A 22708-nucleotide genomic window follows, 5' to 3' on the forward strand; every position below is an offset into this window, starting at 1 on the left:
TTATCCTTTCAAATAAAATGCTTTAGGAAAAAGAACATCTTTTACTAACAGAAATTTCTTAGCCTCTGGAAGGCCAGTTGATTCGGTAACATATGCCAGGAGACTTCAGCAATATCCTGCTCCATTGTAGAAAACAGTAATCTGATCCTTTTCTCTCCTCAATCATTAATGAGATTATGCATTTGGGGTGTGATAATCCTCCAGGGACAAGTATTCTCAAATCATACGTTTCAGTTTCTTCTTAAGGTGCTTAACAAAGTCTCGTCTCATACATCTGAAGAGAAAGAGACATGTCATTAACCAAAAGATAGCCAAAGAACCTATGCTGTAGGAAGTGCTGTGACAGATGGAAAGATGAAGTAACAGTCAGCATGGAAATAGAAATGTATCTGCATGGTAAGAGGTAGTCTAGCCGGCAATAACAAATGCTGGCAAGGGTGTGGAGAAAAGGGAACCCTCATACACTGTTGGTGAGAATATAAATTACTACAACAACTATGAAGAACAGTTTGGAGGTTCCTCAAACAACTAAAAATGGAGCTATCATATGATCCAGCAATCCCACTGCTGGGTATATACCCAAGAGAAAGGAAGTCAGTGTACCGAAGAGATATCTGCACTCCCATGTTTGCTGCAGCACCGTTCACAGTAGCCAAGATTTGGAAGCAACCTAAGTGTCCACTAACACATGAATGGGTAAAGAAAATATGGTACATATACACCATAGAGTACTGTTTAGCCATAAAAAAAAAGAATGAGATTCAGTCATTTGCAACAACACGGATAGAACCGAAGGTCCTTATGTTAAGTGAAATAAGCCAGGTGCAGAAAGACAAACTTCACATGTTCTCACTTATTTTGGGGAGTAAAAGTGTAAAACAACTGAACTAATGGAGATAGAGAGTAGAATGACAGTTACCAGAGGCTACAAAGGTTAGTGGGGGTGGAGGGTGTGGGAAGTGGGGATGATTAATACGTAGAAGTAGGGAATAAATAAGATGTCGTATTTCATAGCCCAACAGGGTGACTATAGTCGGTAATAATTTAATTGCACATTTAAAAATAATGAAGAGTATAATTGTATTCTCTGTAACGCAAAGGATAAAAGCTTGAGGTGATAGAAACCCCACTTACCTTGATGTGATTATTACACATTGTTGTCTGTATCACAATATCTCATATAGCCCAGAAATATATGCATCTGCCATGTGCCTACACAAATTTTTTAAAAAGAGGTAGTCTAGCAAATACAAAGAGTGTCAATTGAGGGACAATGCGCACCTCAGACTATGGTGAAAATGGAAGTCTCCATAGTCTTCGAAGAATGAGTTAGACTCAGATAACATTAGCCTAAGTAACTGTGGAGACAGCCATAACTGTGAGTGAGGACCAGGGTTTGAGAAACGCAAGGCAGGGGCTGTTCCCCAACGCTCACCCCCAGTACTCTATTGAGCCCAAGTGCTTAAAGAAATTGGACAGTTCCTATTTCTACCCACCTTGCTGCTTCCTTGATGATGGATTCAAAAAATCGTTTCCTGACTGCAGTAGGTCCTTGCACTCCTTCAAGCATTTTGAAGACTTTTTCATATTCTGAAGATGTTGAAAAAAACCTTCAGTATTATCAAATATAAAGAAGAATAGAAGTGAATCTACACCTCAGCAATCATGCTTCAGAGGCTGAAATGTTTTAAATGCTTAAATCAAGATACCTGCACATACAAAACCTAAATAATAAAAAAGGCACCTGCACATACATACGAATGTAACTCCTTTAACCATAACCAAGTAAGAAAAGAAAAACAAAAAATGTACATGCTTTAGTCAAAGAAAAGAGGAACCACCATAAATTACGTGCAATCTCAACTCTGGCAAAGAATGAGCCTCAAGAGGTAACATGGATATCTTCTGAATCATAGAAAGAGAGACTTCCTATAGTTTTATAAAACAGACGTTCTTACACTACTTACTTCGTCCAAGGTATCGGATTTCCTTCACTACTTGATATTTTATATCAGCATTAATTTCTTGTTGGCTTTTGGGAGAGGAGGCTATTCCTCTGCATTCTAGGTCATCTCCAGAGAAACTGCTGGTAACGTTTCCTCCCACAGGTGCATTGCTACCAGGTTTCCGCATCATCCCATCTTTGCTGAAACCAGTGAAGTCATCAATCTGAGAATCCAATTGGCTGGGTGGAATACCATCTCCTGTCATAAGCTCTGGTGAAACAAATTTTGAGTAAAAGCCATCAGTTGGTGTTTGACCACTTTCTTTCCCCTCCACATAAACCTCATGAATGACAGATCTGGAAATCAAACTGAGAAGTTGAGCTGTGAGATACGTGTGTTTCATCACCCCTCTGGGTACATCTATGTGCGCCTCAGTTTCTAGGGAATTATTTATTTCATAAATGGGAGGATACACCAGGGAGAAATCCCAGGCCTGACAAACGGAGGCCAGGACACATAATACAATAAAACCACCTCTTATTTTCTGTCGCCTTGAATAGATATGGAAACCAAGTAAGACAGTACAACTCTAAAGCAACATTCACAGATCCCTGGTACTCATGGGATAGTTTCAGCTTGTTATGCTTTACAAGTTGAAAGCAGCAAGTCTCACTTGATATCATGATTTCTCAAACTCACTTACAAACTGCCATGCTTTACTGAGCTGGAACCCAGGCAACTGGGATACAACTCAACCGGTCTCCTGTTATATCAAACATATTCTGAGAAAATAGAGGCGGCCATTACTGCTAAAAGTTCTATACGCACTCCATCACCAAAAAGTCCCTTTTACTGTATGATTTTCCTCATCCTTCCTTTCTGTCTCACAAAAGTGACTTTCTTTTCACTCCAGGTCTGACACCTCTCATTTATTCATCGTCTGTGGCAGGCAGCATGCCAGTAGCTGGGGATCAGCAGTAAACAGCCCAGAGAGCAACGTTCCCTGCCCTTGTGGAGCTCACATCCTCATGGGGCGGTCAGACAGTACGTGCACAATGAGCAAATGAAACATACAGTGTTGGGCTAGTGGTAAGGAAGCAGTCCACAGGCCTGTGGGCAACAGCAGCAGAGGGAGCCCCAGGAGCTGCTGCTGGTTGGGCAGAGCCTTCTGTGGAGGTACCCTTGGGCAGGGCTTGAAGGAAAAAGCAGAGCTGCCTGCGCAGAGGCAGAGGGGGAGTTCCAGGCTGCGGTGAGGCCAAGGATATGGGCTGGAGTGGGGATGGACCGGGCACTACGGGGTGAAGGACAGTAGCAGAGAGACTCAGGAGATGATGGGGCCCGTGTGAGGAGAGGGTGACAGAGGCCAGGCCACGCAGAACCTCGCAGACCAAAGCTGCTTCGCAGTCGGTTCTGAGTGCTTAGGAGTGTTGAGGATGGGTGTTCAGGAGCGACATGGCATCACGTGATTTACATGCCAACATCATGACCCGGCTGCAGGGTTGGAGGGTATGTGTTTGATGCGGGAAATAATGGGAAACATGGAGGTATCTCAGGAGCTCAGTGATTGATCGTGGCAGAGTGGAATAGAAGGAGAGAGAGAGATGCTGGGGTTCAGGAATTTTTTACAGTATTTAGAGAAGAGAAGAAAAAGAAATGTAGAAAAAAACAATGATGGGGTCGGGGGTGGTGGCTCGTGCATGTAATCCCAGCACTTTGGGAGGCTGAGGTGGGTGGATCACCTGAGGTGAGGAGTTCCAGACCAGCCTGGCCGACATGGCGAAACCCCATCTCTACTAAACTTACAAAAATTAGCTGGGTGTGGTGGCTCGTGGTTGTAATCCCACTACTCGGGGGGCTGCGGCAGAAGAATCACTTGAACCCAGGAGACGGAGATTTCAGTGAGCCGAGATCGCGCCACTGCACTCCAGCCTGGCCGAGAAGAGCGAAACTCCATCTCAAGAAAAAAATGATAGAGATTCACCAATAAGGACAAGAAATTAAAAAAAAAAAGATTGTGGGAAATGGAAATCCTAGAAGGTTTTCATGAAGAAGCGAGTGAACAACTGTCAAATGCTGCTGAGAAATTAATGGCAATGTCAGCTGAAACTGTTGACCTTGTCAAGGACAGTTTCTCTGGAGGGGATGAGGCAGGAGGCCGACTGCACTGGATACAGCATGAAGAGGGGTGAGGACAGGCTTACTTACTCTTTTCTTTGGACATGGCAGAGCCTGCAATAAGGCTGTCTCCTGCTCCTTGTTTCCTTGCCAACAGGGCCATCCTCTGCCTTTTCTGATACGAAGGACTGTCACATTCCCTGGGACGTTTAAACACGGTTTCAGGATCTACAGCCACCTTCTCTGTTTTATCGGTCATTGTTTCCTGAAAAACATCAATGAACGTACTCCATTCACGACAAAAATCTAACAATCACAAAATGGCAAACAGTCTGCATATGTGTATACAACCAAGACTTTGAATCATTAATTTCACTTTTAATCATGAGCCAAGATTTACCAAGTCTGAACAAACACTCTGTTCTCAGGAAAGGAAACCCAATTTTAATGTACACTAAGTAAAACAGAAGAAAGATGGTGTAACCAAATCAATCAGAATGCTTGTGGAATAAGCAGCTGACATCAACCAAAAATAGATAAAAATATTATTACCTATTTGAAGATGTACAAGCCAATCTGTATTAACCCTTATTAGAAAAAATGGATGTATAAACCAATCTGTATTAACCCTTATTATACATTATATTTTAAATTTTATATTATATATATTTAATATATAAGTATTTATGCTTATATATTCAAACAGATGTATAAACCAACGTGTATTAACCCTTATTAGGAACCCTTATTAGAAGATTGATACAAAACTGATAACAACATCTGTCAAGGACTTTAGAAGGAAGAAAAACTACAAGATCAAGCCAAAAATACCAGCCAATATCACCCTGAACTTAGACGCAAAAATTCCAAACTAAGGGTGAGCAAATAAAATGTACTAGTACTTAAAAAGGACATACATCAGCCATGGTGCAGTATATTGCAGAAAGGCAACATTGATTTAACATTTGAAAATCGATAAACGTAGTGCACCACATTAACAACAACAACAACAACAACAACAAAAAAACAGGGAAACACCGCATGATCATTTTCATACATGGATCAATGTTTAAAGTCCATTCATGATAAAAATTATCACCAACTTAGGAAAAAGGCAACTTTCTTAACCTGGTTAGCATATGTACAAAAAAATTGTAAATGCCATACTTTATAGTGATGTATCAGTATTTTCTCCCTGAGTTTGAAAACAAGACAAAGATGTCCACTATCCATTCAAGAATTTACTGGAGGTTCTAAAAAGTACCATAGCATCAGGAAAATATAACAGGTTTAAAATTTGGAAAGAAATAAAACTGTCATTATCCACAGATGACATTGTTCTGTGCATAGAAAAATGCAGAAGAATAAAATCATTATGGTTAATAAGCAAATTTAGTCAACATATTAGATATAATGAAAACCAATGGCATTTCTGTATAATTAATAGCAACAAATAATTAGAATATGAGATTTCAAATGTCATTAAAAACAGTTCCAAAAACATCAAATATTTAGGAATAAATCTAATCAAGATGTGCTAGAGTACTTCACAAAAATTATAAAACATCACTCAGAGAAATTCAAGACTGCAGTAAATGGAGAAAAATATTCTTTCCATGCATTGGAAGACTTTTTTTTTTTTTTTTTTTGAGTCAGAGCCTCACTCTGTCACCCAGGCTGCAGTGCAGTGGCACAGTCTCTGCTCACTGCAACCTCCACTTCCCAGGTTCAAGCAATTCTCCTGCCTCAGCCTCCTGAGTAGCTGCGATTACGGGTGCCTGCCACGACGCTGGATAAAGAAAACGTGGTACATATACACCACGGAATACTATGCAGCCATAAAAAAGAATGAGTTCATGTCCTTTGAAGGGACATGTGTCAGCAAGCTAACACAGGAACAGAAAACCAAATACCACGTGTCCTCACTCATAAGTGGGAGTTGAACAATGAGAACACATGGACGCAGGGAGAAGAACATCACACAGTGGGGCCTGTCAGGGGTTGGGGGGCTAGGGGAGGGATAGCATTAGAGAAATACCTAATGTAGATGACGGGTCAATGGGTGCAGCAAACAACCATGGCATGTGTCTTCCTATGTAACAAACCTGCACGTTCTGCCCATGTATCCCAGAACTTAAAGTATAATTTTAAAAAAAGGAATATTATCGTAATGACATCGGGTGAGTCAAAGATGTTTCTTAAAATGATAAAAAGCACTATCCATAAATAATACACTAATTAATAAAATTAAGAGAATCTGTTCATCTACAACACATTATTGAGATCGTGTAAAAGCAAAAAAGATTTATAGAAGATACTAAAATTGTATATGTATTTTTATATATGTACATATACGCCTGTGTGCCTGTGCGTATAACTCAAATACAGAATATATGGAAACTACAAATCCATTTTTAAAATACAAACATCTCAGTAAAAGCTGGGGGAAAATACCTGAAAAGGAACTTCATAAAAGGCATAGTTAAATGACCAATAAACACATAAAATGGTGCTAAAAAAAAAAAAAAAAGAAAACAATAAATAGCTGGGTGCGGCGGCACTGCAATCCAGTCTGGGTGACAAAGGGAGACCCCGTCTCAAAAGACAAACAAAAATCAATAAATAAAAACAATTTCTTAAAAAGGTGCTCGATCTCATTAATCAGCAGAGAAATGCGAGTGTAGACATAAGGAGAGATCACTGCACACCCATCAGAGTGGCTGGAATGAAAGACTAACTGTACTGCGACTGTTCAAATGTGGCACAGCTGGAACCTTTGAATATTTCTGGACTCCCATTCCCACACAGACACCTGAGGCTGTGGCTGAGAGGTCAGATAGAATCCCAGGAAAGAGCTCCGTCAGAATTGCGATCAACCAACCGAGGAAAAGCACCCCAACCTGGGTCGAGACAGAGTTCCCAAGGTCACGTGGCCTCCTTCATGGCTGACACAGAGCTCCCTGAGTCCCACCATAGGCTTAGAGAATCCAAGGAACATTACCCCATTCCCCGGCGGCACCGGGAGAGAGCACCTACAGATAATAATTTTAAAAACCCAGCACCAAGAGAAAGCATCCAGTAAGCGTCCACAACGGGGATAAGCAGAACCAAAGAAAAGCCAACATATTGTAACTGAGAGCGAGCAACATCCGAGGACAAATGCGCCTCACGGCCGACATCAGCACCCAAGGAAGAGTCCACCAGAGGTTGAGATAAAGCCCCCGACAGTGACCCCACAGGGCTACGATCATGTGTCCGGGGCACAGCCACCCCCACCACGTTCCATGAGCACAGATAGTGTCCCCAGGGCGGAGTCCCCCTCAGGACAGCGACTGAGCGGGAAAGAAACACCGCGGCACCCGAGGCCGACACAGGCAACCAAGGCATGGCCCCCACTCCCCGGGCTCAGGTCATTTCAGCAGGAAAAGTCGCCTTTTCCATCACCGACAGGGAGCCCCCAAGAAGAGCCCCCAAGAAAAGCCCCCTGGCCCCACAACATAGCCGAGACGGGGTGCCCAAGGAAAACGCTCCCCCGCGGCTGACACAGGCGCCCATGGCGGTGTCCCCAGAGCTAAGCCACTTCCCCAAGGGAGCCCTCCCACACACCGGACAGAGAACACCACAGAAAAGACTCTTTCTGAGGAAAAAGGACACTTTCCAGGGCGAAATTAAAGCATCCAGGGAAAAACTGCCCACTCACAGTCCTGAAGTCCTGACCTTGCTGGAGGAGAGACGGCGGCACCTCACAAAATGGCAGTGAAGTTGTGGCGCCTCCCCACTGGTGGCACTTTCTAGAAACCTGCCCTCTGGGAGTTGTGGGAAATGTGCCCCCTAGGGCACCAGGGAGTGATGTGCATGGGGAGATGTCTCACCAGAAGCACCGATCCTGTTTGGCCCAAGGGGGATGGGAGGAAGGGAAGTAGCCAGCCACAGCGTGCCTGCCCCAGCCGAACACTGGGAACCTGTTGGGGGCGCCAGAGTGCTGAGGAGAAGCCTCGTGCCCCAGAGAACCAGGAAGCGCAGCCCTCCCCTTCGTTGACTCTGGCGCCCTCTACAGGCGACCTTCAGTAACAACTGCACAGCAACATAAGCAGAGGAATGCAGAACCTTCTCACACAGTGGGATGAAATCGCCTGGGTAACATAGTGAGACCCCGGCTCTACAGAGCAACCTACCAACCAGAAAAACACACACACAAAAATTAGCTGGGCATGGTGGCGTGTACCTGTGGTCCCAACTACTTGGGAAGTTGAGGTGGGAGGATCGCTTGAACCCAGGAGGTGGAGGTAGCAGTGAGCCAAGATCGTGCCAGTGCACTCTCCATCCCAGACCATACAGAAGACTCCATCAAAAAAAAAAAAAAAAAAGAAAGAAAAAGAAAGAAAAAGAAGCAACAACAACAACAAACTGAAATTTTCATTTGAGGGGGTTGTTTTTTAAAGTCAACCCCGACCGGGCGCAGTGGCTCACGCCTGTAATGTCAGCACCTTGGGAGGCCGAAGTGTCTGGATCACCTGAGGTCAGGAGTTCAAGACCAGCATGGCCAACATGGTGAATCCCGTCTCTACTAAAAATACAGAAAATTAGCCAGGTGTGGTGGCACGCACCTGTAGTCCCGCTAAGGAAGGAGACCACTACTACTCCTGCTGCCCTCCTCCCCCTACCTTGCCTAGTTCACAAGACAGGAGGAAAGAAAGAAAGCAAAAAGTTGGAAAAAAAAAAAAAAAGTAAAATAAATAGCCAGACAACCTTGGCACCACCACCCAGCCCTAGGAGTTAAAAAAAGTAATAATAATATCAACCCCTGACCTAAACTACTTGTGTTATCTCTAAATTCCAGACACTGTATGAAAAAAAGCATTGTAAAACTTATTGTTCTGTTAGCTGCTGCATGTAGCCCCCAGTCACATTTCCCACACTTGCTCAATTTATCACGACTCTTTCACGTGGACCCCTTAAAGTTGTAAGCCTCTAAAAAGGCCAAGAATTTCTTTTTCGGGGAACTCAGCTCTTATGACGCAAGTTGGCCGATGCTCCCAGCCGAATAAACCACTTCCTTCTTTAATCCGGTGCCTGAGGAGTTTTGTCTGCGGCTCATCCTGCTACATTTCTTGGTTTCCTGATTAACGGACAGTCGAGGCAGCCCCTTAGGCAGCTCATGCCTGCCCTGTAGAGCATCCCTGCTGGGAACTCTGGCCAGCTTGAGCGATGTGGATCCTGAGAGCGCTCCGGGGTAGGCATTTGCCCCTGTGGAACGCCTTGTCAGAGCAGTGCACAGCAGGCCCCCGCGGAGGATCAACGCAGTGGCTGAACACCAGGAAGGAACTGGCACTTTAAGTCTGGACATCTAAAACTTGGTAAGACTGGTCTTTGGAACTTGCCGACTCCATTTGAGTGGAAGCATGGCCAGATCACCCACGGTGTACCTGTACCAGCCCTTTGGTTTTTGTTTTTGACTTGACTTGAATTGCTTGATAATTTTAGTTTTGATTTTGACTTGACTTGAATTGCTTGATAAAAAGGCGTGCCTTTATTGGCACTTTGGTTTACTTTCCATGGAATGGAAGACATTATTAAGAGACATTATTGTTAATTCTCTCAGAATGAACATACCAATCATTTAAAATTCCACCGTGTTAACAAAATTTTTTCTGAAAATTGACAAACAGATAATTGTTTTAAGTATATGCAAATCGAAGATTTGGTAAAGCTAAGACAATCTTTAAGAAAAAGAACTAAGTTGGTAAATACACACTACTAAATATGAGATTTACTATAAAGGTAGAGTAATTAAAACCGTGTGGTATTGGAGCAATGACAGGTAAATACACCAAGGGCAGAGGACACAGAGGCCAGAAACAATCTGGAAATGGAAAATAGCTAGATTTACCACAGGAGAGCTCCTGTAAATCATTGTGGAAAGACTAGTGCTTTTAATAAATGCACTTCATAAATGCAGGGAAAATACAAACTTTGATTCTTACCCCATCCCACTGCAGAAAACATTATTAAAGATAGATAGTGAATCCAGTAAAAAATATAAGATATTAGCTTTACAGCTTTAGAATAGGCCAAGGTGTTTTTGATTAGGATAAAAAAGCTCTAACCATAAAGAATACATTGTTTAATTAGACATAATTAAATGTAAAACTTCTATTCCTCAAAAGACACTCTTAAGAGAGTGGAAAAGCAAAGCATAAATGTAGATTACATATTATATAATGTATAGGATAGGTTATATATAAAAATATACATTAATCATATATAAATATATATAATATATATAATATAATATTTTATATATATACATATATATGTATCTGGCAACAACTGAGTGGAATCCAGAGTATATCCAGAACTACAAATCAATTTTAAAAGCAAACATCACAATAAAATTTGGGGGGAAAAGCTGAATACGCATATCATAAGAGTCATACTCAAATATACCTTTAGTAATCACATAAAATATACCCGGACTCTGACTTTACTCCATTCCATGAAAATTTATTTGAGGTGAATAGGAGATCTAGAAGAAAACTTAGAATATTATCGTCATGGCATTGGGGGAGGCAAAGATTTTCACTTAAAATAATAAAGAGCTCTAGCCATAAACAAGACTGATTAATAAGATTAAGAGAATCTGTTCATCTAAAACACATTATTGAGATACTGTAAAAGCAAAACAGATTTGTAGAAGACATTCAAATTGCATATGTATTTTAATACATGTACATATATGCCTGTGTGCATGTGTGTATAACTGAAACCCAGAATATATGTAAACTACAAATCCATTTTTAAAATACAAACATCTCAATAAAATTTGGCAGAAGAGACCTCAAAGGGAACTTCCTAAAAGACATGGTTAAATGACCAATAAACACATGAAAAAGTGCTCCGAAAAAAAAAACAATAAATAGCTGGGCGCAGTGGCTCACGCCTGTAATCCCAGCACTTTGGGAGGCCAAATTGGGCAGATCACTTGAGTCCAGGAGTTCGAGACCAGCCTGGGCAATTTGGCAAAACCCCGTCTCTACTAAAAAATACAAAGATTAGCCAGGCTTGGTGGCATTCGCTTGTAGTCCCAGCTACTGAGGCACGAGAATCGAGCGAGCCTGGGAGCCCAAAAAACAATCAAAAATCGATAAATGAACACTTTAAAAAAGGGTGCTCAATCTCATTAATTAGCACAAAATTGCAAGTGTAGACATAAGGAGAGATCACTACACTCCCAAAGAGTGGCTGGAATGAAAGAATAATTGCACAGTGAGTTGTGTGCATGTGGCGAATCTGGAACCTTCAAACATTTCTGGACCCCGATTCCTGCACAGACATCTGAGGCTATGGCTGAAAGGTCAGATAGAATCCCGGGGAAGAGCTCCCTCAGGACTGAGAACCAACCAAGGAAAAGCACCCAACCCTGGGGTGAGACAGAGCTCCCAAGGTCAGCTGGGCACCCTCGTGGCTGACACAAGAGTTCCCCGAGTCCCACCACAGGCTCAGAGAATCCAAGGAACAGCACCCCACTCCCCGACAGCACCAGGAGACAGCACCCACAGATAATAATTTTAAAAACCCAGCACCAAGAGAAAGCGTCTGGTAAGCGTCCCCATCAGGGATAAGCAGAACCAAAGAAAAGCCAACACATCCTAGCTGAGAGCGAGCAACATCTAAGGACAAATGTGCCCCACAGCCGAGAACAGCACTCAAGGAAGAGTCCCTCACAGGCTGAGGTAAAGCCCGCGACAGAGGGTGACCCCATAGGGCTGTGATCATGTGTCCAGGGCACAGCCACCACCACCCCGGCCCTTGAACATAGACAGAGCTCCCAAGGCAGAGTCCCCCCTCAGGGCTGCCACCGAGCAGGGAAGAAACACGGCCACACCCGAGGCTGACACAGGCAACCAAGGCAGGGTCCCCAACCCTGGGCTTAGGTCATTTCAGCAGGAAAAGCCCCTCGCATGAGTGAGGGAGCCCCCAAGAAAAGCCCCCCGGACCCGCAACACAGCCGAGATGGGGTGCCCAAGGAAAACGCTCCCCCATGGTTGACACAGGCGCCCATGGCGGTGTCCTCAGAGTGGAGCCACTTTCCCAGGGAACCCTACCACACACCCGACAGAGAACACCTCAGAAAAGACACTTTCTGAGGAAAAAGGACACTTTCCCGGGCGAAATTAAAGCATCCAGGGAAAAACTGCCCCACTCACAGTCCTGAAGTCCTGACCTTGCCAGAGGAGGGGCGGCAGCACCTCTCAAAATGGCAGTGAAGTTGTGGCGCCTCCCCACTGTTGTAACTTTCTAGAAACTTGCCTTTTGGGAGTTATGGGAAACGTGCCCCCTCGCGTGCTTGGGAGTGATGCTCATGGGGAGGCGTCTCACCAGAAGCACCAATCCGGAAAGGCTCAAGGCGGATGGAAGGAAGGGAAGCTGACCGCTATCGCGTGACCTGCCCCAGCCTAACACTGGGAACCTGTGTGGGGCGCCAGAGTCCGGAAGAGAAGTTTTGCGCTCAGCAGGACCGCTGGCGCCAGCGGGAGAACCAGGAAGCGCAGCTCTCCCCTTAGCTGACTCTCTGGTGCTCTCTACAGGTGGCCTTCACTATCAACTGCACAGCGGGCAGAGGCAGAGGAACACAGAACCTTCTCACACAGCGGGATAAAAGGGTGAATTTGGAGCTGACAGGCAAATATATCTTGTGATATATTTCTCTGGCTTTGATATCAGGGTAATATTGGCCGCATAGAATGAAGTAGTGTTCCTCCGTTATTTTTTGGAAGACATTGCTAAGTACCGGTATTATTTCTTCCTTAAATGTTTGATAGAATTTACACGCGAAGCCATCTTGGCTTGGCTTGTATTTCTGGGGAGATTTTAAATTACTAATTAAATCTCTTTTCATGCTATAGTCCTAAGTCGATTTTCTACTTATTATTTATTTATTTATTTATTCATTTATTTTGAGATGGAGTTTCACTCTTGTTGTTCGCTCTTGTTGCCCGGGGTGGAGTGCAATGGCATGATCTTGGCTCACCCAACCTCCGCCTCCCGGGTTCAAGTGATTCTCCTGCCTCAGCCTCCCAAGTAGCTGGGATTACAGGCATGCGCCACCACGCCCAGCTAATTTTGTATTTGTGGTAGAGACGGAGTTTCTCCATGTTTGTCAGGCTGGTCTCAAACTCCCGACCTCAGGTGATCCGCCTGCCTTGGCCTCCCAAAGTGCTGGGATTACAGGCGTGAGCCACTGCACCCAGCCTGTTTCTTCTTGAGTCAGTAATTTGTCTTCCAAGAATTTTTTCCATTTTACCTAAGTTGTTTAGTTTGTTGGCGTAAAGTTGTTCATAATGTATTCCTTTTAATTTCTGTAAGGTCAGTATTAATAACCCCCCTTTCATTTTTGATTTTGATAATCTGTGTAGTCCTTTCTATTTTTCTTGGTCAGTCAAGCTAAAAGATTGTTAGATTTTTTTTTCACCTTTTCGGTGAACCAACTTTTGATTTCATTGATTTTTCTGTTTCTTATTTCATTGATTTTCTTCTACTCTAATTGTCATCATTCCCCTCCTTCTGCTTGCTTGTATTAAATACATCAGTTTAAAACTTCAGGAATAACAAAAGATTTGTTTCGCAAAGGAAGATTTGAAATGTTAGACATGTAGAAATGCTTATGATATTGCAAGTAGCAGTCATTTCGACCAGTTAACCAGAAGGAAATTCGGTGTGCTGAAACCAAACAAGTTTTCTTTTGTGCCGGGCTTTTACTGATTTTGAAAATATCAAGTCTAGTTTGTGGGAAGCTGTTTATTGCATGAGCAGTTTATTTTTTTAATGTTTTAATATAGAGAATGCCCATGTTCACTAAATCCCACAAGTTTGTTTGTTTGTTTGTTTTTTAACTTAAAGGAAAGTATGTATTAACCAGCACATACACTATCCTCTTTGTGCTTTATCTCTGGTAATCCTTATAAGAGCACCATGAGTTAGATACTGTTTTATGCCCTTTTTATGGAAATAGAATCTTAGAGTGTACATTTAAGTAGCTCTCCCAGGTATAACCAGCTGGAAAAGTGACAGAACCTAGGTCTCTCAGATTCCAGAGACTGCACACACGAATACTATATCACACTGCTTACTGCTGTGAGTTCAGCAGAGAATTCCTTGTTTATATGGAAATAACAAAATTGATAGTATCCAGGATAATTGGCAACAGTTTACAAACCCTCTTTACCCCCACTTTGGTGATTTTAAGTGGGGTCATCTGTCCACTAAATTAAACAGATCTTAGGCTGGTCACACTTCTAAAATTGTACACCAAGTTTGTGTGTAAAGGTACTTTCCCAGGGAAAAATATCTGTAGATTTAATCAAATTATCCAAAGAGGGTTAGGCCCACTACCCAGCGTTCCCTGGATGATAAGAGAATGCCATGGAGCCTACACCCTTCCAGTGGGAAGAATAGTGCCAATTTATTTGCCATTTATGTTCTAGTTTTTAATCAGAGTGTTCTAGTCACACACACATAGTTAGCTATGAGGAATATCTGCAGATGCTGGTTCCTCCACTTCAAACGAGTCAGCTAACTCTAGGTGAAGAGCTTTATACTTTGGACTATGTGGTTATAAATGATGGGCAGGTAGGATAACTAGAACAGTGTATATGCTCATTAATACATACTTATCCTTTAAGTCTGAAAAAATGAACTTGTGGAATTCAGTGAAAATTGGCATTCTAAATATTAAAGTATTAATATTTAGAATTATAGATTTTTAGTTGGGATGGTGGTATAAGGAAGGTCAGCCCATTCTCAAACTGGGGTGGAGGCATAAGGGACTTGTTTAACCTAACCTAGTGGTGTGAACCTACAGGAAGTAGTGATGGTGGACTGAGTCATGACTTAGGTAAAGGGAGATGATTCTAGATCATGGAACATGATATAGATTCTAGACATGAGATTCTAAACTCTGTTTGGTACCAAGGCACACATTGCTAAGACAATCTGTGATCATGTACTCTCAAGAGGATCATATATTTCAGCTGTATAGCGCCAATTTATGTGCCAGTTACGTTCCAGTTATAAATCAAAGTGTTCTAGTAACACACATAGTTAATTATGAGGACTATCTGCAGATGCAGGCTTCTCCACTTCAAACGAGTCAACCAACTCCACCTGAGGAACTTCATGCTGCTGCCTATGTGTTTACAAATGATGGGCAGGTAAGATAACTCTTTCTATTTCTGCCCTAATTGTGACATTCTTCGTATAATTATTTTCTCATTGGAAAGATGAATATAAACTATATGTGTTAATTCTCTTGATTTAAAAGATAAAATATGACACAGGAACTCTTATGTGAACATAAAATGGGAACTTTTTGATCCAAGAGTGGATTGGTTGTACTAGGAACTGATTTATTTTATTTTATTTTATTTTATTTATATCTTTTTTTTTTTTTTTTTTTGAGATGGAGTTTCACTCTTGTTGCCCAGGCTGGAGTGCAATGGCACGATCTCAGCTCACCGCAACCTCCACTTCCCGGGTTCAAGTGATTCTCCTGCCTTAGCCTTCTGAGTAGCTGGGATTACAGGCATGCGCCACCACACCCAGCTTATTTTTTGTATTTTTAGTAGAGACAGAGTTTCTCCATTTTGGACAGGCTGCTCTCGAACTCCCGACCTCAGGTGATCCGCCCACCTCGCCTCCCAAAGTGCTGGGATTACAGGCATGAGCCACCGCACCTGGCCGAACTGATGTTTTTAATTATCACATTCAATGCTCATAGTTGTTCTGCAGATATGTATTACTATCTACCCTTTAATAAGAAATCAAGGCTGACAGTGGTCAAATGGCTTGCCCCATGTGACACATGATAGGAGGTAGAGCCAGGGTTTGAACGCATATCTTTCTGACTCCAGAGTCTATATTCTTTCCCACTCCCCACAATAACTCCTTTAATATCGAGATTGCAGTCTACAGTCTCTCTTTCTGTTATCCAAGTCACTAGTGCTCTGCCTAAAAAAATGACTAAGTATTCCTCGTGGAATATGAAGCACTAGGTGATGTTGCCATGATTGGATTGTCCTGATGGAGATCTTAATGTGAGTTTTGTGTTGTGTATGAGAGAGACTTACTAACTTCACCATTAAAACATGAAGACAAAGGGAATTGCATCTGCACTAGGACACAATTAGGCAATAATCTCTTCTGTAACAAAACCAGACTAAAGTTATTCCACCACATTCCCAAAACTCCTCAATTAATTAGGCTTTTCCTTAATTTTCTGTGCCTTTATTTTCTCTTTTTTAACAATAGTCATAAGAATCACACCTCACTCATAGGGATTGGCCAAGGATTGAGTTAATACATGTAAAGCATTGAGAACAGTACCTGGAGGGTAGTAAATGTTCAGTAAAAATGTTTTCACACATTCTCCACTCTGCTTTTATAGGAAATGAAAATGGTTTGGAAAATTTTTTAATCAAAATTATATATTTGAATATAATTTTCATTAAATATGCTCCTGCATATTTAATGCAAGAGCATATTCTTTATTTCTTCAACTTTTACTTTAAGTCCTGGGGTACATGTGCAGGATGTGCAGGTTTATTACATAGGTAAACGTGTGGCATGGTGGCTTACTGCACCTATGAACCCATCACCTTGGTATTAAGCCCAGCACCCAGTAGCTATTTTTCCTGATGCATTCCCTCCCCCAACTCCTCCCCCAACAGGCCCAGTGTGTGTTGCCCTGCCCGACGTGTCCATGTGTTCTCATCATTCAGCTCCCACTTATAAGTGAGAACACGTGCTGTTTGGTTTTCTTTTCTTGCGTTAGTTTCCTGATGATAACGGCTTCTAGCTCCATCCATGTTTCTGCAAAGGACATGATTTCATTCCTTTTTTTTTTTTTTTTTTTCTTTTTTTTGAGACGGAGTCACGCTCTGTCGCCCAGGCTGGAGTGCAGTGGCATGATCTCGGCTCACTGCAAGCTCTGCCTCCCGGGCTCATGCCATTCTCCTGCCTCAGCCTCCCGAGTAGCTGGTACTGCAAGCGCCTGCCACCACGCCTGGCTAATTTTTTTTGTATTTTTAGTAGAGACGGGGTTTCACCGTGTTAGCCAGGATGGTCTCGATCTCCTGACCTCGTGATCCGCCTGCCTCGGCCTCCCAAAGTGCTGGGATTACAGGCGTGAGCCACCGCACCCGGCCGATCTCATTCCTTTTTATGGCTGCATAGTATTCCGTGGTGTATATGTACTACATTTTCTTTATCCAGTCTATCATTGATGGGCATTTGGGTTGATTCCACATCTTTGCTATTGTGAATAGTGCTGCAATGAACATACACGTGCATGTATCTTTATAATAGAATGATTTATATTTCTCTGGGTATGTACCCAGTAATGGGATTGCTGGATCAAATGATATTTCTGCCTCTAGATCTTTCAGGAATCACCACACTGTCATCCACATGGTTGAAGTAATTTACACTCCCACCAACAGTGTAAAAGCAGTCCTTTTTCTCCACAGCCTTGCCAGCATCTGTAGTTTTTTGACGTTTTAGTAATCGCCATTCTGACTGGCATGAGATGTTATCTCATTGTGGTTTCGAGTTGCATTTCTCTAATGATCAGTGATGTTGAGCTTTTTTTCATATTTTTGTTGCCCGCGTGAATATCTTCTTTTGAGACGTGTCTGTTCATGTCCTTTGCCCACTTTTTAATGGGGTTGTTTGGTTTTCTTTTGTAAATTTGTTTAAGTTTCTTGTAGACTCTGGATAGTAGACCTTTGTCAGATGGGCAGATTGCAAAAGTTTTCTCCCATTCTGTAGGCTGTCTATTCACTCTGATGATAGTTTATTTTGCTATGCATATGCTCTTTAGTTTAATTAGATCCCATTTGTCAACTTTTGCTTTTGTTGCCATTGCTTTTGGCATTTTTGTCATGAAATCTTTGCCGGTGCCTATGTCCTGAATAGTATTGCCTATTTTTTTTTCTAGGGTTTGTATAGTTTTGTGTTTTACATTTAAGTCTTTAATCCATCTTGAGTAAATTTTTGTATAAGGTGTAAGGAAGGAGCCCAGTTTCAAATTTTGCATACAGCTAGCCAGTTCTCCCAGCACCATTAATTAAATAGGGAATCCTGTCCCCATTGCTTGTTTTTGTCAGGTTTGTCGAAGATCAGATGGTTATCACCGTGTGATCTTATTTCCGAGTTCTCTATTCTGTTCCATTGGTCCATGTATCTGTTTTTCTGCCAGCACCATGCTGCTTTGGTTACTGTAGCCCTGTAGTATAGTTTGAAGTTAGGTAGCGTGATGCCTCCAGCTTTGTTCTTATTGCTTAGGATTGTCTTGGCTATTCTGGCTCTTTTTTCGTTCCATATGCATTTTAAAATAGCTCCTTCTAACTTGGTGAAGAATATCAATGATAGTTTAATGGAAATAGCATTGAATTTCTAAATTACTTTGGGCAGTATGGCCATTTTCACAATATTGATTCTTCCTATCCATGAGCATGGAATGTTTTTCCATTCATTTATTTACTCTCTGATTTCCTTGAGCAGTGGTTTGTAGTTCTCTCTGAAGAGGTCTTTCACTTCCCTTGTTAGCCATATTCCTAGGTAATTTATTCTTTTTGTAGGAATTGTTAATGGGAGTTCATTCATGATTTGTCTCTCTGCTTGCCTGTTTTTGGTGTAGAGGAATGCTAGCAATTTTTGCACATGGATTTTGTATCCCGAGACTTTGCTGAAATTGCTTATCAGCTTAAGAAGCTTTTGGGCTGAGACAATGGGATTTTCTAGATATAGGGTCATGTCATCTGCAAACAAAGGTAATTTGACTTCCTGTCTCCCTTTTTGAATACTCTTTATTTCTTTGTCTTGCCCGATTCCCCTGGACAGAACGTGTAATACTATGTTGAATAGGCGAGGTGAGGGAGGGCATCCTTGTTTTGTGCCAGTTTCAAGGGTAATGCTTCCAGGTTTTTCCCATTCAGTATGATATTGGCTGTGGGTTTGTCATATATGGCTCTTATTATTTTGAGGTATGTTCCTTCAATACCTGGTTTATTGAGAGCTTTTAATATAAGGGGATGTTGAATTTTATCAAAGGCCTTTTCTGCATCTATTGAGATAAGCGTGTGGTTTTTGTCTTTAGTTCTGTTTATATGATGAATTACATTCATTGATTGGCCTATTCTGAAATGACCTTGCATCCCGGGGATGAAGCCAACTTGATCATGGGGGATAAGCTTTTTGATGTGCTGCTGGATTCAGTTTTCCAGTATTTTATTGAGGATTTTGCATCGATGTTCATCAGGAATACTGGCCTGAAGTTTTTTTTTGTTGTATCTCTGCCAGGTTTGGGTATCAGGGTGATGCTGGTCTCATAAAATGAGTTAGGTAGGAGTCCCTCCTTTTTAATTTTTTGGAATAGTTTCAGTAGTAATATTACCAGCTCTTCTTGGTACCTCTAGTAGGCAGGAACATATTCTTGGGTTATCCTTTGATGAAAACAGCTTTTAGTTAACATACATACTATACCCTTCATTTTCATGTTTTATTTACCACTAACATTGTAAAGCACGCCCTACCCCTGCCTGATTCCAAGATCAACATATTGGAATCTCCATAAGGTTGGAGGTGGGAAAATTTATCTTTTCAATCTATCCTACCCTTCATTATCTATATGTATCATCTAATAAAGTATTAATGAGTATTGGTTAATAACTAACTTTAAAGCACTAAAAGAGGCCGGGTGTGGTGGCTCGCACCTGTAATCCCAGCACTTTGGGAGGCCGAGGTGGGAGGATCAGGAGGTCAGGAGATCAAGACCATCCTGGCTAACACGGTGAAACCCCGTCTCTACTAAAAATACAAAATAGCCGGGCGTGGTGGCGGGTGCCTGTAGTCCCAGGAACTCGGGAGGCAGAGGCAGTAGAATGGCGTGACTCGGGGAAGCAGAGCTTGCAGTGAGCCGAGATCATGCAATTGCAATCCAGCCTGGGCGACAGAGCAAGACTCCGTCTAAAAAAAAAAAAAAAAAAAAAAAAAAAAAAAAAAAAAAGCACTAAAAGATAAAAAAGGTATTTCTTTTTTTTTCTCCCCTAACAAGGGCTGAGACAAAATGATGTGTACTTCATGAGAGAGATAACCATATGTTTATACCTTTGGATGATGAAAGCCACTCATTCCCCAAGCATTCTGATTTATCATGACTGTACCATGTTTGACTTTGGATAACACCTTGTATTTTACCTTCCCTTGTTTCACTGAGACTTGATTAAAATTAGCTTGCCTTTTCTGAGAGCATCGTGTATGTTCAGGGATGAGAAATCTTTGACCTGTGACTAAAACTTACATTAATGATATAAATGCATGGCTGTGTATGCATATGAAGACTGTGACTTTGCAGTGGTTGGATTTGTCTTTAATGGAATATGTTCACTGATGTTTTTCAGCAAATGAGGAGTGATGAAGTAAATCTGGTTGCAACAGGGCATCAAAGCAAAAAGAAGCATTCCAGAAAATCCAAGAGACACTCTTCATCTAAGAGAAGGAAGAGTATGTCCTCGTGGTTAGACAAACAGGAAGGTGAGGGGGAATCCAATCTTTGGGCCTCAACCATGTCAAAGGACATTTGTAGTCATGTCCTTGAGGGATGAACAGATACGAGCACATTTGCAAGTGGAAGGGCAAGGTTCTAATTAGGTGCAACAATTTGGAGTTGTTGCAAGCGTTAGATGAATGAAGCAGGTTCCTGAGGCAGAAGGAGATGGTGGGCTCAACAAGAGGATGGGTCTGCTCACTTTCTGCCTGTCCTCACATTCCGCTCTAACCCAGTGTGGTCTGGCTTCTTAGTGTACTCCAATGAAACTACTATCATCAAGGTCACCAGTGTTTGCTACACTTTGGCGTTAATGTCTCAGCAGCATGCGACACAGTTGTTTACTCCCTCCTGCACGGAAAGCTTCTTGGGTCCCCAGACACCTGGATTTCTTACCCTGTTACTAGAGACTCATTTTCCTTCTCTTTTTTGTTTTTCTCCTCTCCCTTCCCACCTCTAAATATTTCGGAGCCCCAAAGCTTAATCCTAGACTCTCTTCTCTTCAATATACTATCTCCTTAGGCGATGCCATGCTGTCTTAGAATTTTAAATGATTCACACTATAAGAATTCTCACCATTATACTTCTACACTACAACTTGCTCCTGAAATCCAGACTCAAATACGACTACACTCGCGGTATCTTTACTGGGTGTCTAATAGGCATGTAAAATTCAACTGACTCTACATGCTCAAATTTCTGACCTCCCTCTCTCCAAAAATACTCTACTTTTATCTTTCACTATTTCAATTAAAGATACTGTCCATTAGGTGAAACATCCACAAATGTGTAACAACCAGCTGTTCACAGGTATGGGGGATTGAGGAATCCTGGTTTTTACAGTTTGCAGCTATCCATCGGGCAAATAATCCCACCATGGCCTAGTTCAAGCTGTCAACATAAGGTCACTGAACCAGATTCAGGAAGAGTTGGCAGCACTCAGCTCTCATGGTCGGTTGCCTAACACCTCCTGAACACCCCTGGTGTACTTTTACTTAGCAGTTCTAGTCAAAATACTTAAAGTCACTTATGAGTTATCTCATGATTCTTTTATTACTCTCTCATTTCCCATTTCTTAGCAAGTCCAGCAGTAGATGCCCAGTATAAATTCTGCATCCAACCATTTCTCTCTATGCCTCCAGTGCACGCTGCCGTGATCTGTCTCCAGGCTAGTACAATGCCTTCTTAGCTCTGTGTTTCTAATCTTCGCTCATCTATCGCATACTCTCTAACCCTGTGGCTAGATAATTATTTCAGCACGTAAATCACATCATGCCATGTCCCTCCTGAAAACCCATCCTCATCTCTCCTAAGCACTCAGAACGGACCCTGAACCGGCTTTGGTCTCCAAGCCTCTGCACGGCCTGGCCTCTGTCACCCTCTCCTAACATGGGTCCCATCCATTTCCTCCTGGCTCTCTCTGCCTCTGTCCTTCACCTCTGTAGTGCCCGGTCCATCCCCACTCCATTCCCTACCCTTGGCCTCACTGCAGCCTGGAACTCTCCCTCTGCCTCTGCACAGGAGGCTCTGCTTCTTTCTCCAAGCCCTGCCCAATGGCACTTCTTCAGAAGCCTCTGCCAAACCAGCTGCAGCCCCGGGGGCTCCCTCTGCTGCTGTCTCCCACAGGCCTGTGGACTGCTTTTCCAACACCAGCCCAATGCTGCTTGTTTCATTTGCTCATTGTGCATGTACTGTCTGACTGCCCCATGAGGATGTGAGCTCCACAAGGGCAGGGAACGTTGCTCCCTGGGCTGTTTACTGCTGATCCCTGGGTCCTGGCATGCTGCCTGCCACAGATGATGAATAAATGAAAGAGGCGTCAGACCTGGAGTGAAAAGAAAGTCACTTTTTCTAGATAAAAAGGGAGGATCTGTAGAATCATATAAAAATACAGATGTGTGATGATGGAGTGGAGATAAGAGTGTTCAACTCCAATAGCCACGTGTATTTTCTCAGAGTATTTGGGGTAGAAAGGAGGCAGGTTAAGGAGGGCTCACTTAGTCTGGCTTCCTGCTGTGCACAGCATGGCATTTATAGGTGAACT

The 22708-nt window shown here is 42.5% G+C and overlaps 2 protein-coding genes across 15 annotated transcripts in view; one reads left to right on the forward strand and one right to left on the reverse strand.

Annotated features, from left to right (window-relative positions):
- LOC107973088 (cancer/testis antigen family 45 member A10) lies at positions 1 to 12554 on the reverse strand. Of its 5 annotated transcripts, none has more exons than XM_063804799.1 (5): positions 12372 to 12554; positions 4152 to 4326; positions 1968 to 2216; positions 1497 to 1590; positions 1 to 274 (listed from the first exon to the last, which is right to left on the reverse strand). In XM_063804799.1, the coding sequence occupies exons 1-5, from the start codon at positions 12423 to 12425 to the stop codon at positions 217 to 219; spliced, it is 630 nt and encodes a 209-aa protein (XP_063660869.1). In that variant the 5' UTR covers positions 12426 to 12554; the 3' UTR covers positions 1 to 216. The 5 variants fall into 5 exon arrangements, with proteins under 5 accessions (XP_063660869.1, XP_024209430.1, XP_024209431.1 ...); XM_024353662.3 differs by lacking the exon at positions 12372 to 12554 and adding an exon at positions 12286 to 12365; XM_024353663.3 differs by lacking the exon at positions 12372 to 12554 and adding an exon at positions 7934 to 8033.
- Positions 9337 to 22708, forward strand: part of SAGE1 (sarcoma antigen 1) — a 22686-nt gene continuing 9314 nt past the window's right edge. For 2 of the 10 annotated variants that reach the window (XM_063804795.1, XM_063804796.1), the window contains exons 1-2: positions 15000 to 15271; positions 20519 to 20651. In XM_063804795.1, coding sequence (XP_063660865.1) covers positions 15062 to 15271; positions 20519 to 20651 — 343 coding nt within the window. In that variant the 5' untranslated portion in view covers positions 15000 to 15061. Of the gene's footprint in view, positions 9419 to 11901; positions 12787 to 14999; positions 15272 to 20518; positions 20652 to 22708 lie in introns of those variants that run through there. The other 8 variants (XM_016944211.4, XM_063804797.1, XM_054676262.2 and 5 more) reach the window with 8 other exon arrangements.

Source organism: Pan troglodytes, chromosome X (genome assembly GCF_028858775.2).
Source record: "Pan troglodytes isolate AG18354 chromosome X, NHGRI_mPanTro3-v2.0_pri, whole genome shotgun sequence".
In the NCBI taxonomy this organism is placed as follows: domain Eukaryota; kingdom Metazoa; phylum Chordata; class Mammalia; order Primates; family Hominidae; genus Pan; species Pan troglodytes.